Here is a 16,552-nt window from a genome sequence, read left to right as displayed (position 1 = left end):
TGGCAAATTTGTGTGCGTCTATGCGCAGGTAGGTGGTGAGTTTGATTCAAATTACTTCCCTGATACTCAGGGGATGTTTGTTGAGAGACAAAGAGAGATGTGTCACTGCATAAGACAAGATACAATTAAGAAAGTGAAAAACAATACGTTAGAGTACAGAGAAGTATGCCATTGACCGTCCATGGCCAATGTTCATTAGCCACCCACCAACCAGTGTTTACCTGCGCACTGATGTTGAGCCAGCATTAGAAAAACGGACACTGAGCTGCACACAAAGAGCTGGCCAGGAGGAGCCCCAGGACAGGGCCTGAGGGCCAAAACCTTTTTGCTGACACTGTCACCTATCCACATCAATTACTTTAGGGTACAGCAGTTTGTCACTGCTTTACTAGGCACAACCTGATTTTTTATATTTTAGCAGAATTGGATAATATATTGCATTTGTGTGCCCTATAATTAGCTTTATTAAAATTTTTACTGAAATTCTGTTCTTGATAAACCATTGCGCTAATAATGCGTGACATAAAAAATTGGATCTACCACTATTTTATTCTCCAGGGTGTGTCCTTTCAGAAAACATATATTATTTTAATCTTCCATTCTAAAATGATTTTATTTTACACGTGTGCAAAAAAAAATGCAAAAATGGCTCTGGTAACAAGAGGGATTAATACAGTTTCCCTGCCTGCCCTTATTTTAGAAGTACCAGCTGGTGCTAGGGTCTCTTTAATTGCAGATACAAGGTGCAAGGGCTCTAAAAAAATCCAAGTTTGATAATGAAGCGGAATTTGATTGGTTACAGATTTCCAGCTAACAAAAATATTGTACACCAACTCTAAAATAGCTTGCAAACAAAAAATCTTTTTTTTTTAAAAAGAGGGGTGTTAAAAATTACAGTCAGAAATGACTGCAAAAAAATAAATAAAAAAATCTAATTAAATATGTGCTTTTTAACATTTCTTATGAAGCTGAGTGTTTTCTGACATTGTTTAATTACCCGTAACTGTGGTTTTCTCGTTACAGCAAAATGCAACCTATATCTCATATGCGAATAAGGTGTACATTCGTGGAGTGTTATATCCAGCTCAAATACGGAAAGAAATTGTTATGAATGTTTCTTGCATTTTCTCTTTTAACACAAACATTCAGCTTAATGTCACACTGAAGCCATTACTTGGGTAATTATCGTATAATACACATAAACATGTGCTGACCATGCCAATTTCAAAAAATATCTAATTTCCAAATTGTAGGTAGGTTCTCATGCAAGCAGCCATTCCAGGGCACGCAGAAGACCTACTAGTTCCAGGGCAGTGACGCTATAAATGTGGTTAAAATTTAAATCAGCCTTTCTCAACCAGGGTGCTGACTGAGGTCATCAGGGGTGCTGCAGCATCCTGGGTGAGAAAGGCTGTAGATCAAGCTCCTGCTGTGAGCTCCTCCTGTCTCAGCCCTGTACAGAAACATCACAGCAAAGCGGAAGCTTGATCAGGGGAACAGTGTGCAGAGCAGTGGATGGGGAGGTGTCTTCCTAAAGCCTCATACACACGATCTAATTGTTGGCCAACAGAGCGTCAGACTTTTGTCTCCGAAGGACGTGTGCCACGAACTTGTCTTGCATACTAACGGCACACAACTGTCAGCCAACAAACATGAACGTAGTGACGTTCTACTTGGAATTTAAGCTCTTGAGCGCCACCCTTTGGGCACCTTCTGCTAATGTCGTGTTTGGTGAGCATTAATTCCGAGCATGTGTGTTTGTACTTTGGACTTTTGTGTGACGGACTTGTGTACAGACTATACGAAAATCTGACAATAGACCGTTGTCCGGCGAAAATTTACTAGCCTGCTCTCCAACATTTGTTGGCCAAAATGGTCAGATTTTAGGCAGTCTGTCATCACACAATTCCCTGCCGAAAATTCGGTCGTGTGTACGAGGCTTAAGTCATGACTTTTTCCATCTCCTCCTACAAGGCAAAAAGCTTTATGTGTGTGTATGTGTGTAAATATGTGCGTGTATATGTATGTATGTGTGTATGTATGTGTGTGTATGTATGTACACTATATTACCAAAAGTATTAGGACGCCTGCCTTTACACACATTTGAACATAATGGAATCCCATTCTTCATCCGTAGAGTTCAATATTGAGTTGGCCTACCCTTTGCAGCTACAACAGCTTAAACTCTTCCGGGAAGGCTGTACACAAGGTTTAGGAGTGTGTCTATGGGAATGTTTGACCATCCATTCCAGAAGTGCATTTGTGAAGTCAGGCACTGATGTGGACAAGACCTGGCTCACAGTCTCTGCTCTTATTCATCCCAAAGGTGTTCTATCGGGTTGAAGTCAGGACTTTGTGCAGGCCAGTCAAGTTCATCCACTCCAAACTCGCTCATCAATGTCTTTATGGACCATGTTGGTCCAGTGTTATACCCCCAGCAAGTGGATCTCCCACACATTTCCCTTTGGAGTCCACAGTGATTGGCTCCCCCCGTGCCCCACTGCTGGCACTTTGGATGTCGTTAGCTTCTCACTGCCACGGAGACCTGCAGCAGTATCGTAGGCTTTGCATACTTTTAACTCCTCTATTGGTACTTTTCCAAATGTTTAACAACTATTGAACAAATAAACCTGTTTTCATTATCTTTGAGCCGCTTTTGAATTGACAGTAATTTCTTCATTAGCGCTGACTACGTTTTACCTGTGTATGACCACAGCATGTAGACAACTGGTCACTGCCTCTGCTGTTAAAGAGGTAGCTAACTACACTATATAATCTCATGTGTCTCAACCTCATGTGTGAACAGGCCCTTTGACTAGGGTGCCTCAAAACGAAAAATATTTTTAAAGCATGCTGTGACCAAAAAAGGTTGAGAAACAGTGATTTAAATCATCAAGTTTCTTAGCAATCCTTGTTTTTAATGATTGCTTACGAGAATGAAAAAGGTCAAATACTGTATAAGGCTGGATTCACACCTATGCATTTTTTGTGCTTTTTGCATTTTGCAGATTTGCACTACAGAACGTGTTCCATAGGAAACCATGTTAATTGGACTGTAGTGCAAATCTGCAAAATGCAAAAAGCACTAAAAATGCATAGGTGTGAATCCAGCCTTAATGCGAAGCCAAAGTATTTGCATGAATATACAATTTTTCGGGACAAGCTTTCAGGGTATGGGAGAGGAAATACCCCCAAAGCTTGTCCTAAAAAAAATTGTATGTTAGTGCAAATAGAAAAGTATCATGGACAGTACTGGTTTCTACCTGCCATTGTCAAACCAAATATACTGCATTCAGAAAAAACAGACAGGGGAGTCCAGCCCACAACAATGTTCTGCCATTCACAGGGACAGGAAGTGAGGGGAACCTACATAGTGAGAATATAGAAAGTATATCGTCTTTACCCTGTATCTAAAATGTAAAAAGTAACAATTTCCTTGATATAGAGTAATTCTATTAATCTTAGTTACCTAGTCGTGGTAATTAGGAATGAAGTTCAGGTTCAAACCTACCAGGGGTTCACGGAAAATCCTGTGTCTTCGCAGACCCAGCTAACCAATGTGGGCATTCACCAGGCCATATTCTATGTAACGCTCTGAATGACCTTTGAACTTAATTCAGGTGACTAAGAGCTACTAAAAGGGGGTTTGTTATGTGTCATCCTCTTCAATATAAAAAGAGAAACTTTTTGTCAGTGCATGTTGGAGTAGTTCAGGAAGAGCTGTGTAGGGGAGTTAGTTGCTATGCATTACTATACAATGCTAAATTGTGTGAAATTACTGTGGAATGCAGTGAAGTGTGCTACATTTTCTTCTGTACACCTCTGTTTGTTCACAGTTCAGATTTCAGTTTTTTTAGGATTAGCCTTTTTGTTTAAAAGAATTTGGGTTTAAAAAAAACAAATATCCATACTCGCCTAGGTAGATGCAGCAGAGATCCAATGCTGCCTAGAGAAAAGTGATTAAATACAACTGATCACTTTTCCCCCCTCCGCTCTGAGCAGAGAGTGGTGGCTGTCAGTCAGCGGCTCGCCGCTCTGCCCCTCCAGTATCCACTGGAGCGCTGAGCTGTGCAGGGGGTGGGAACGGTTGGCTCAGTCTCCCAGGGGCTCGCTGAGATGAATCAGTTGCCGATCCAGGCTTTTGGGTAAATCCTGACTGATCAATTCAGTGTCTGGACCAGTTGAGTGACATCAGCTGACAGCGAACCGTCTGAAAATGGGTCATAGGAGGAGAAAGAACTGCACTCCTGTGATCCATAGGAGAAGTAGGGCCAAAATAGCTTTGGTTTTACTTCTTTCATTTCATTAAATTTTCCACATTCTGTGATGGTGACAAGATTCCCTTTTCTTCACTCCCATGAGGCTTCTGAAAAACAGAATTGCTGACTACTTCGAGGTGACTCTTTCAGAAGTAGGGACCCCATGGACTATTCAATGTCTAAAGGTGCTACATAATGTTTCCACAGCTGGACCTCAGCTGCCAAATTGCTGTTTGCACAGAAATAAATCCTTCCTTGTACCTCAAAGTTTGCTGCCTATTTCAGTGCCCAGGCACTCAAAAATATTTGTGGCTATTGAGTCACAAATAAAAATTGTTTATTTCAAGAAAAAGCCTGCCTCATCTCTCCTTTTTATAGTAAGACCTAACCAAGCTGCTTACATACTGTCCAGTCACTGTACTATATTTGTGGCTATTGTCTCTCAAATATATTGTAATAATTATTTCAAGTTAAATGCTTTCTCATCTCTCCCGTTCGAATCGGGCCTATTACCACAAAAATCAGGTGGCGGTAGCAGTGATTTTACACACAGTGGCCAGGAGTGTGTGTAATTACAAATCAACTATCAGCTTTCTAGTGGAGGTTATTTACTTCCACAGGCACCAAAAGATAATGCCCCATCCTCAATGTAGCCTGCCCACCATGTATACCAGGTTTTACTGTCCCACTTGTGGACCCAAAACCGGCATGGTGGGTGTTACTGGGTAAAGTGGAGGGTGAATGAACTGGAATGAACCAGGAAGTGAATGTATTACAGCAGTACCAGTCGGGGAAACAACCAATGGAGCACGGTCTGTGCTCCATTAGCTTCAGTGAAGTGCAGGGATCAAAACTGCTAAACTACATCTCCAAAGCATGTCATTTAGGGGCTTGTGTTATTCCCATGTCACCCTTGAAATCGCATTAAAGGGACCCTGTCCCGGCTGCACGGTATTTTAAAACTTTTGTTCTGCTTTGGTAAATGTCCCTCATGGCAGTGCACAGTTCCCCATGCCCTTCCTTGACAATAGATTGCCTATTAGCCTTGACCAGAATTTTGTATCGACGTTTGCCTCCCCATAGACTATAGTTGGATTAACTGCTAGGTTTGGGTTTCGCAGATTTAGAGTAGGATTTAACAAATCCCCAGAAAATAAATAATATACATGGCAAAAAAGTAGTATACTTAAAGCGCAGCTCCGCCTGAAAAAACAAAATGAAAAGTCAGCAGCTACAAATACTTTAATATATGGACACTTACCTGTCCAGGGATCCCACAATGTTGGCAGCCCAAGCCGAATCTTTAATTGGCTTTGGGTGCAGGTGCCGGCATTGCAAGTAAGGGAAACCAGCATTGAAGCCATCAGGGGTGCTGCAGCATCCTGGGTGAGAAAGGCTGTAGATCAAGCTCCTGCTGTGAGCTCCTCCTGTCTCAGCCCTGTACAGAAACATCACAGCAAAGCGGAAGCTTGATCAGGGGAACAGTGTGCAGAGCAGTGGATGGGGAGGTGTCTTCCTAAAGCCTCATACACACGATCTAATTGTTGGCCAACAGAGCGTCAGACTTTTGTCTCCGAAGGACGTGTGCCACGAACTTGTCTTGCATACTAACGGCACACAACTGTCAGCCAACAAACATGAACGTAGTGACGTTCTACTTGGAATTTAAGCTCTTGAGCGCCACCCTTTGGGCACCTTCTGCTAATGTCGTGTTTGGTGAGCATTAATTCCGAGCATGTGTGTTTGTACTTTGGACTTTTGTGTGACGGACTTGTGTACAGACTATACGAAAATCTGACAATAGACCGTTGTCCGGCGAAAATTTACTAGCCTGCTCTCCAACATTTGTTGGCCAAAATGGTCAGATTTTAGGCAGTCTGTCATCACACAATTCCCTGCCGAAAATTCGGTCGTGTGTACGAGGCTTAAGTCATGACTTTTTCCATCTCCTCCTACAAGGCAAAAAGCTTTATGTGTGTGTATGTGTGTAAATATGTGCGTGTATATGTATGTATGTGTGTATGTATGTGTGTGTATGTATGTACACTATATTACCAAAAGTATTAGGACGCCTGCCTTTACACACATTTGAACATAATGGAATCCCATTCTTCATCCGTAGAGTTCAATATTGAGTTGGCCTACCCTTTGCAGCTACAACAGCTTAAACTCTTCCGGGAAGGCTGTACACAAGGTTTAGGAGTGTGTCTATGGGAATGTTTGACCATCCATTCCAGAAGTGCATTTGTGAAGTCAGGCACTGATGTGGACAAGACCTGGCTCACAGTCTCTGCTCTTATTCATCCCAAAGGTGTTCTATCGGGTTGAAGTCAGGACTTTGTGCAGGCCAGTCAAGTTCATCCACTCCAAACTCGCTCATCAATGTCTTTATGGACCATGTTGGTCCAGTGTTATACCCCCAGCAAGTGGATCTCCCACACATTTCCCTTTGGAGTCCACAGTGATTGGCTCCCCCCGTGCCCCACTGCTGGCACTTTGGATGTCGTTAGCTTCTCACTGCCACGGAGACCTGCAGCAGTATCGTAGGCTTTGCATACTTTTAACTCCTCTATTGGTACTTTTCCAAATGTTTAACAACTATTGAACAAATAAACCTGTTTTCATTATCTTTGAGCCGCTTTTGAATTGACAGTAATTTCTTCATTAGCGCTGACTACGTTTTACCTGTGTATGACCACAGCATGTAGACAACTGGTCACTGCCTCTGCTGTTAAAGAGGTAGCTAACTACACTATATAATCTCATGTGTCTCAACCTCATGTGTGAACAGGCCCTTTGACTAGGGTGCCTCAAAACGAAAAATATTTTTAAAGCATGCTGTGACCAAAAAAGGTTGAGAAACAGTGATTTAAATCATCAAGTTTCTTAGCAATCCTTGTTTTTAATGATTGCTTACGAGAATGAAAAAGGTCAAATACTGTATAAGGCTGGATTCACACCTATGCATTTTTTGTGCTTTTTGCATTTTGCAGATTTGCACTACAGAACGTGTTCCATAGGAAACCATGTTAATTGGACTGTAGTGCAAATCTGCAAAATGCAAAAAGCACTAAAAATGCATAGGTGTGAATCCAGCCTTAATGCGAAGCCAAAGTATTTGCATGAATATACAATTTTTCGGGACAAGCTTTCAGGGTATGGGAGAGGAAATACCCCCAAAGCTTGTCCTAAAAAAAATTGTATGTTAGTGCAAATAGAAAAGTATCATGGACAGTACTGGTTTCTACCTGCCATTGTCAAACCAAATATACTGCATTCAGAAAAAACAGACAGGGGAGTCCAGCCCACAACAATGTTCTGCCATTCACAGGGACAGGAAGTGAGGGGAACCTACATAGTGAGAATATAGAAAGTATATCGTCTTTACCCTGTATCTAAAATGTAAAAAGTAACAATTTCCTTGATATAGAGTAATTCTATTAATCTTAGTTACCTAGTCGTGGTAATTAGGAATGAAGTTCAGGTTCAAACCTACCAGGGGTTCACGGAAAATCCTGTGTCTTCGCAGACCCAGCTAACCAATGTGGGCATTCACCAGGCCATATTCTATGTAACGCTCTGAATGACCTTTGAACTTAATTCAGGTGACTAAGAGCTACTAAAAGGGGGTTTGTTATGTGTCATCCTCTTCAATATAAAAAGAGAAACTTTTTGTCAGTGCATGTTGGAGTAGTTCAGGAAGAGCTGTGTAGGGGAGTTAGTTGCTATGCATTACTATACAATGCTAAATTGTGTGAAATTACTGTGGAATGCAGTGAAGTGTGCTACATTTTCTTCTGTACACCTCTGTTTGTTCACAGTTCAGATTTCAGTTTTTTTAGGATTAGCCTTTTTGTTTAAAAGAATTTGGGTTTAAAAAAAACAAATATCCATACTCGCCTAGGTAGATGCAGCAGAGATCCAATGCTGCCTAGAGAAAAGTGATTAAATACAACTGATCACTTTTCCCCCCTCCGCTCTGAGCAGAGAGTGGTGGCTGTCAGTCAGCGGCTCGCCGCTCTGCCCCTCCAGTATCCACTGGAGCGCTGAGCTGTGCAGGGGGTGGGAACGGTTGGCTCAGTCTCCCAGGGGCTCGCTGAGATGAATCAGTTGCCGATCCAGGCTTTTGGGTAAATCCTGACTGATCAATTCAGTGTCTGGACCAGTTGAGTGACATCAGCTGACAGCGAACCGTCTGAAAATGGGTCATAGGAGGAGAAAGAACTGCACTCCTGTGATCCATAGGAGAAGTAGGGCCAAAATAGCTTTGGTTTTACTTCTTTCATTTCATTAAATTTTCCACATTCTGTGATGGTGACAAGATTCCCTTTTCTTCACTCCCATGAGGCTTCTGAAAAACAGAATTGCTGACTACTTCGAGGTGACTCTTTCAGAAGTAGGGACCCCATGGACTATTCAATGTCTAAAGGTGCTACATAATGTTTCCACAGCTGGACCTCAGCTGCCAAATTGCTGTTTGCACAGAAATAAATCCTTCCTTGTACCTCAAAGTTTGCTGCCTATTTCAGTGCCCAGGCACTCAAAAATATTTGTGGCTATTGAGTCACAAATAAAAATTGTTTATTTCAAGAAAAAGCCTGCCTCATCTCTCCTTTTTATAGTAAGACCTAACCAAGCTGCTTACATACTGTCCAGTCACTGTACTATATTTGTGGCTATTGTCTCTCAAATATATTGTAATAATTATTTCAAGTTAAATGCTTTCTCATCTCTCCCGTTCGAATCGGGCCTATTACCACAAAAATCAGGTGGCGGTAGCAGTGATTTTACACACAGTGGCCAGGAGTGTGTGTAATTACAAATCAACTATCAGCTTTCTAGTGGAGGTTATTTACTTCCACAGGCACCAAAAGATAATGCCCCATCCTCAATGTAGCCTGCCCACCATGTATACCAGGTTTTACTGTCCCACTTGTGGACCCAAAACCGGCATGGTGGGTGTTACTGGGTAAAGTGGAGGGTGAATGAACTGGAATGAACCAGGAAGTGAATGTATTACAGCAGTACCAGTCGGGGAAACAACCAATGGAGCACGGTCTGTGCTCCATTAGCTTCAGTGAAGTGCAGGGATCAAAACTGCTAAACTACATCTCCAAAGCATGTCATTTAGGGGCTTGTGTTATTCCCATGTCACCCTTGAAATCGCATTAAAGGGACCCTGTCCCGGCTGCACGGTATTTTAAAACTTTTGTTCTGCTTTGGTAAATGTCCCTCATGGCAGTGCACAGTTCCCCATGCCCTTCCTTGACAATAGATTGCCTATTAGCCTTGACCAGAATTTTGTATCGACGTTTGCCTCCCCATAGACTATAGTTGGATTAACTGCTAGGTTTGGGTTTCGCAGATTTAGAGTAGGATTTAACAAATCCCCAGAAAATAAATAATATACATGGCAAAAAAGTAGTATACTTAAAGCGCAGCTCCGCCTGAAAAAACAAAATGAAAAGTCAGCAGCTACAAATACTTTAATATATGGACACTTACCTGTCCAGGGATCCCACAATGTTGGCAGCCCAAGCCGAATCTTTAATTGGCTTTGGGTGCAGGTGCCGGCATTGCAAGTAAGGGAAACCAGCATTGAAGCCATCAGGCTTCACAGCCGGTTTCCTACTGCACATGCGCAAGTCACGCTGTGCTTTCTGAATGGTCCTGATATCTTCTGGGACACTCACAAGTCCCAGAAGGCAGCAGGGGAAGGAGGAGAGGCCAGATATGTCATAGATCTCCATGTGGCGATCTTACCCAGAAGTGGGAGCGGGTACCTGTCAAAACTAGGTACCTGCACCCCCCAAAAAGTGCCTAATATGGCAGCGGGAGGGGGTGCGAACCAGCGGAGCTTCCCCTTTTTGGTGGAGCTCTGCTTTAATCAAATCATAAATATAAATATTTGCATTTGGTGGAGCTATGGTTTGATAACAAAATTAAACTCCAGACAAAAAATGTTTTTGGTATAATAAAGAGGGCTTAGAACCTTTTTTTGGTACTTTTTCTGTGGCGGCAATAGGCATCACCAAGAGAGAACTTGATGACAGATCTTTTCACTACAGACACAGCTATAAAAACTTCCTTTATGGTAGCTTATTTTTTGGGGCATTTGCTCTGGGGAAGCTAGTAGCATGAACCTAGTGTTGCAAGGTTACATCTGTGGCAGAACCCCTCTTTGCTTGCACCCCGTATATTTAAGGAGAAGAAAAATATTTAAAGTATGAACCATAACAAAGATTCTTTACTCCAAAGGAGAAAGTCTTGCCTGGGCATTTATAATGTATGGTTGTACTATTTTCACCAGCTAACCAATATATAATAACAGGAATGTAGACTGACTATTTTACCACGATTCTAAAGAAGCATGGAAATATGTGAAACGCATTGACCAGTGAGTAATAGAAAAATAGCCATATTGTCACTAATATCTGGTTTGATGGTTAGGCATAACTAAGTAATGATATTTATTGCTTACACTAATGCCGCGTACACACGGTCAAACTGTTTGACGTACTTAGTCCGTTGAAACACATTTCAGCGGACAATCCGCTCGTGTGTGGGCTTCAGCGGACTTTTTCAGCGTGCAGTCCGGAGTACTAAGAATTTTGTTTTTTCCAAAAATCTGTCCGTCGTACTTTGGTTTCAGCGGACAATACGGTCGTCAGTATGCTAGTCCGACGGACTAAGAATGGCGCATGCCCAGAAAGGATTTACAGGGCTTTGCTGTGTCTTGGACTTCCTATTTCTAGTCCCGTCGTACGTGCTGTACGTCATCGCGCAAGCTTTCGTCGGACTGTTTGGGTATCCGTGTGTGGTCAAGTCCGTTCAGTGGAAAGTACACCGGATTGTACGTCGGATTGTATGACGGACTAAGTACGTCAAACAGTTCGACCGTGTGTACGCGGCATAAGCAGTATGTTACTTGTATATCATATGCTTTGTTGCATGCTTTGCAATAATAAAATATATATTTCTGTAATCTCAGGTAGTTTTAGTTAATTGATTTCCAGAGTGCTGTATTTTAATGTCCTAGTTAGTTTGAAAAGCTGTATTTTTTAGTAGAACAGTAAAGGGAAAGAACCCTTGTTGGGATTTTTCAAATATAAGCATCTCCTTTCGGAAGCTACTCTTAGCTTTCTATCAGGAAGACAATACTTACCAAGTCAAGAAGTAAAGAATTTTTTTTTCTAAAAGCAATCAGGGTCCATTCACAATCAGACACCACACCGGACATGTTTCTATGTGTGTTTCACATAACGAACGGGAAAGCGCTGCTCTTTGATAATGGCACCCCAAATGCATAAAGCAAATGCAGCTCATGTGTGGCCACAAAACCACATCACCATGCATTTTGCTGTGGTGCAATTTTTAAAAGTCACACCTGCCTTACTTTTTGAGCATTTCTGTGTGTTTTTCAGCTTATTGAATATGCTGTCAAAAACTAAACATGCAGAAGCGCCCACGAACACACGTGCATTCCAATGTGGCCCTCATATCTGACATGATTTCTAACCCTTCTCTGCACTTTCCAAGGAAGTTTTAGTTAGAGTTACACTTTGAGTAAAAATAAACTACTTTTTGCCAGGTTTGGAATGCTACTTCATTGCATTCCAGCACCATCATTACTCAACAGTTAGTTTTTTTAAAGCTCATAGAAGTAAGTGTGATGATAAATTATTCCGCCTAGACATGATCAATCATATGCAGTCTAGCCATATTCCTATACATAAGAAATTAATCTGAATTAGTGTATCCAAGGATTAGTAGCCAATCCCAAAATCTGTGATATTGGCAGGATACGTAAATGCTTCATAAGTTTTGTTTAAACTTTGCAAATCCATTCACACATGTCACACATGTTTACTCATTGTGTAGAGCGCTCACGCCGTGTGCTTTTTTTTTTTTTTTTTTTTTTTTAGGTCTTCTTCAATAAGTGTCCCTGGAATAAACGCTAACCTTGCAGTAAACATGGGTGTTTATAAAGACAGTTCGTTTACCACTGTGCTTGCGGATACTGACCCATTGTATGTGGATGATACTATCTATGTTTCAGTGGTCATACCAAACCTGGATGCCAGTATATTTAAAGTCAAAGTAATGAGCATGTATGCCTTTCCTGGAGGAGCTGTTACCCCAGTATATAATCTACTTACAAATGGGTAAGTACAAAAAAGCATAAAACAAATAATTCTGTGAGTTCTTTATCCACTTTTGATACTAAAGACATACTGGCTTCAATATATACACAATAAGTGATGCAGTCCAACTGTTCAGAGAAAAGTATTTTGGGCAAACTATGAACTGTACCCAGAACAACAAAGTACAGAATTTAAAGCTGATCTAAAACCTGTATCCAAAAGCTCATATCAACTTTAACCAGTCTCACTGCAATGGTGGTCACCTCCCCTGGTGTTTACATCACCAGCACATCTACTCTCTATAGCAGTGATGGCGAACCTTGGCACCCCAGGTGTTTTGGAACTACATTTCTCATGATGTTCGGCTACACTGCAGAGTGCATGAGCATCATGGGAAATGTAGTTCCAAAACATCTGGAGTGCCAAGGTTCGCCATCACTGCTCTATAGACTCGTAGCACACCAGGCACACAGCATTTCCTTAATGCATTCCAACACAGAAAACAGTCCTTGACTTGTTTTTGTTATTTCATTTAGTGGATGATAACTTGGATGGGGTAGGGAATTTATGGGATGCCCAGCTTGAAAAATGCCCAACTCCCTCCTTGTTTACACAAAGTCCTCTTTTTCTTTCCTCCTGCATCAACTTAGTTCACATGCATAGCTCCTGCTGATCACTCCAGGGGAACTAGCAGTCTTTAGTGTTCAGCAACTGCCAATTACAGGCTGGGAAGATCCTGTCCCTTTGTGGATAAAGTAGAACAATATGGAGTGAATAACATATCCTTCTGCCTTCTTGTAAACTCTGAGCCCAGTTCTGCTGCTGCGGAAAATACCAGCCTACCTGACTGCTTGCTTCCCTAGTCCTTCCTGATTGGCACACTTCCCCAGTCCTCACTGACCAGTACACATCCATAGAGTTTCCCCAGGGCAAGGATGAAGACTTGAACACAAAGTTGTCTTCAGAGAGCACTGCTACAGCTGACAGTCTCTCCCCTTGTGTTGTTCCTTCACTGGGCCGATATTGCTCACTGTTTCTGCTTTCTCTTTCCCACTGCCACTTCCAGCATGAATCCCTCCAGTTGTGTCCTATAGTGGGATCCCTCCAGGCCAGCCTCCTGAACTCCAGCCCAAGGTAAAACCCCTCCCTGACAGGGGTCCCTCAAGGGACACCGACAGCCTCTCCTCAGCACTCCATCTCCATCTTCCACCCGACTCCCCTGCTGGCATGGCCCATGTCCATTTATAGATTTTTCGCAGTTACCATGTCAGCCCAGTTCTGGTGATTGGCCGAGGTCCCATAAATTATCATGCAGCTCCTCCTCGCCTCCACCCTCCAGTTCTAGAACATTCTTTAATATTCCACCTAACAGGAGGAAGAACCCTGGCCTCTATAACCCTGACCCAGATTCAGTGACTCAGGCTTTAATCCTTGAGCCAGTCAAATGTTTTTACCTACACTACTCTTCTAGTAGCACACACTAGAGGGTGCTACAGACTTAAATAGGAAATCAGGAGTATTATTCACGATTATTCACAATGCTATTTTTTTTTTTCTAACTAGACCCCTAAGTATCAGAGAATGACTTAAGGAGATCAACAGAACTTGAGATGCATAAAATGAAAAAATAAAAATAAAAGTTGAAAAAAAATACATGGCAATTGTTTATGATATGCAATGCTTTAGCAATTTAAATGTCATCCATTTAAGGTTTAGATTAACTTTAAAGGAAACCTTTCCTGAGAAAAATATGAAGGCTATCGTTGCTGATTTCTCATTCTGCATATGCTAGTTGACGCATACACATGACTTTCCGACAACAAAACCGTGGAATTTTGTTCGAAGGGTGTTGGCTCCAACTTGTCTTGCATACACACAGTCACACAAATGTTGGCAAACAATTACAAATGCAGTGACGTACAAGATGTACATGATATCTCCAATACGAACACTAGTTTTACGAGACCGAGCACTTCTAGCTCGTCTTTGATTCATGCATGTTTGTACTTTGGACTTTTGTCCAATGGACTTGTTTACACACGATCAGAAAGTCCAACAACACACATTTTTTGGCGGAAAATTTGAGAGCATGCTAGCCAACATTTGTCCGATGGAGCATACACATGGTCGGACTTACCACCAACAAGCACACATCCAACATTTCCCGTCGGAAAATCCTATTGTGTGTACATGGCATAACTGTTACGATGACACTTTACCTTTAATTATTTAAGCTTCTGACCCAGAACAAATATTCAGGTAAGGATTCTAATTTTTCTCTGACTTTCCTTATCATTTGTTTTTTTTTCTGTCTGTGCTATAGTAAAATTGTTTAGTAATGTATAGATCACTCCCCCAACCCGTGCCACTGAATCTTGCATGTGTTCATTAAAAAAATTATCCACCATGCAATTTTGATTTTCCGGGGTAGCTCCTCCCTTATCACTAACTGGTTCCCCACAAAAGTGATGTGTGATGTCATTCCACAACAGTGCTAATTTCTGGCAGATCAACAAGTACTTCCAGGGTCTTCAAAAGGATAAAACATGGGTAAATGTACATGTATTTTGGAGATGTACTGAACAGTCACAGTGTCAGTATCCAAGACCGTATTCAAGGAATAAGAAGGCTTCATATATTATCTCATCTGTGACAATAAGCAGAACTGTGCATATATTTCCTTCCAAGGCCCTATAACATTATAATTTATTCCTTACCATTATTTGTGTCACTGCAAGAGATTTACTTTGCTATGCATACTACCACAATTTGTTTTGTTTTTTTAAACCTAGTTGTATCAATTAATATATTATTTAAATCTGTTACTGGAGTACTAAAGATATTTATATTTATGTAGGAATTCAGGTTATAATTGTTGTGTGTTACATTTTGTCTTACTATAATATGATTTGCCAGTATTGTTTTTTAGAATACTTTTAAATTGACCACTACAGTAATTAAAAAATTGACTGATTTTTGTGTCCAGGTGCCCAGCCAGCGGCGTACTTGCTAACCAAATGACTGTTCTAGCCAATGGAGTCAGCAATGAAGCCCGGTTCGCAATGCAAGTGTTCCTGCTAACTGGCTTTAGCAGTGTCATGCTTTCTGCTAATGTCTCTCTCTGCTCATCTAATTGTGCCTTGGTAAGGTTTAACATATCTTTATCTATCTAAAAGAGCAATCCAGATTTTGTGTGCTAGAAGGAACAACTGCCGACACTTAGCCCTTGTACACACGGTCGGAGATTCCGACAACCAAATCCGGAAGTGATGTTGCATACACACGGTCGGACTCAGTTGTCGGAAAATCCGATTGTACATAACGTGAAAAGACGGAACTACGTTCAGGCTAGAAGCCAATAGCTTTGGTCTAGGAATTTGATCTGAGCATGCGTGGCACTTTGTCCATCGGAGTAGGCTACACATGATCGGAGTATGTCCGATCGGAGCATTTTGTCGGAAAATTTTACCGGCAAGTTGGAAAAGTTGGTCCGTCGGATATACCGAGGGAAACAGTCCGAAGCAGACCACACACAGTCGGAATATCCGACAAAACGGTCCGGTAAGAAACATTCCGATGGAATCTCCGACCGTGTGTACAAGGGCTAAAAGTTAAATCAAAAAACAAAAGCAAACTGACCTAGTCCAATTTGCACTAATAAAATATGCCCCATTGATGATGCCAAAGGCATAAAACAAAACCAAAATCATTGACGTCAATGTAAGAAAAAAATAAGCCCTATGTCATTGTTGCCAGTGGGATAAATTAAGCCCCATATCATTGGGGTCAATGGGGAAAAATATGCCCCATTACTGGTGTCAGCAGGATAAAATAAAACCCATATTATTGGACTCAAGTTAAAAGAAAAGAGCCCCACCATTGGTGTCAGGGGAGGACAATAAACCCAATATTGTTAATGTTCGTGGGATAAAGTAAGCTCCATATTATTGGTGTCATGTGTAATTTATCTGCATAATTTTGGTGTTAGTGGGATAAAGTAAGCCCATTCCTGGTGTCAGTGGTAGAAAAATAAGCCCCAAATCATTAGCGTCAGTGGGAATAACAATAAAACCTATCATTAGTGTTAGTGGGAGAAAAATAATCCCCAAAAGTTTTTGTCATTGGGTTAAAAAAATAAGTTTTGTTCAG

General features: G+C 41.5%; 1 protein-coding gene across 1 annotated transcript in view; it reads left to right on the top strand.

Annotated features, from left to right (window-relative positions):
• LOC143984303 (pancreatic secretory granule membrane major glycoprotein GP2-like) overlaps window positions 1-16,552 on the top strand; it is a 72,993-nt gene that overhangs the window by 37,472 nt on the left and 18,969 nt on the right. The window contains exons 5-7 of the mRNA XM_077484551.1: window positions 1,024-1,178; window positions 12,185-12,424; window positions 15,390-15,546. Of these exons, the coding sequence (XP_077340677.1) occupies window positions 1,024-1,178; window positions 12,185-12,424; window positions 15,390-15,546 (552 nt within the window). The remainder of the gene's footprint in view (window positions 1-1,023; window positions 1,179-12,184; window positions 12,425-15,389; window positions 15,547-16,552) is intronic.

The sequence above is a fragment of the Lithobates pipiens genome, unplaced genomic scaffold (assembly GCF_037356315.1).
Source record: "Lithobates pipiens isolate NorthernLeopardFrog02 unplaced genomic scaffold, aLitPip1_a1.2 Scaffold_16, whole genome shotgun sequence".
NCBI lineage: Eukaryota > Metazoa > Chordata > Amphibia > Anura > Ranidae > Lithobates > Lithobates pipiens.
Note: the sequence above shows the minus strand (reverse complement) of the source record. Positions and strands in the feature narration are given on the sequence as shown.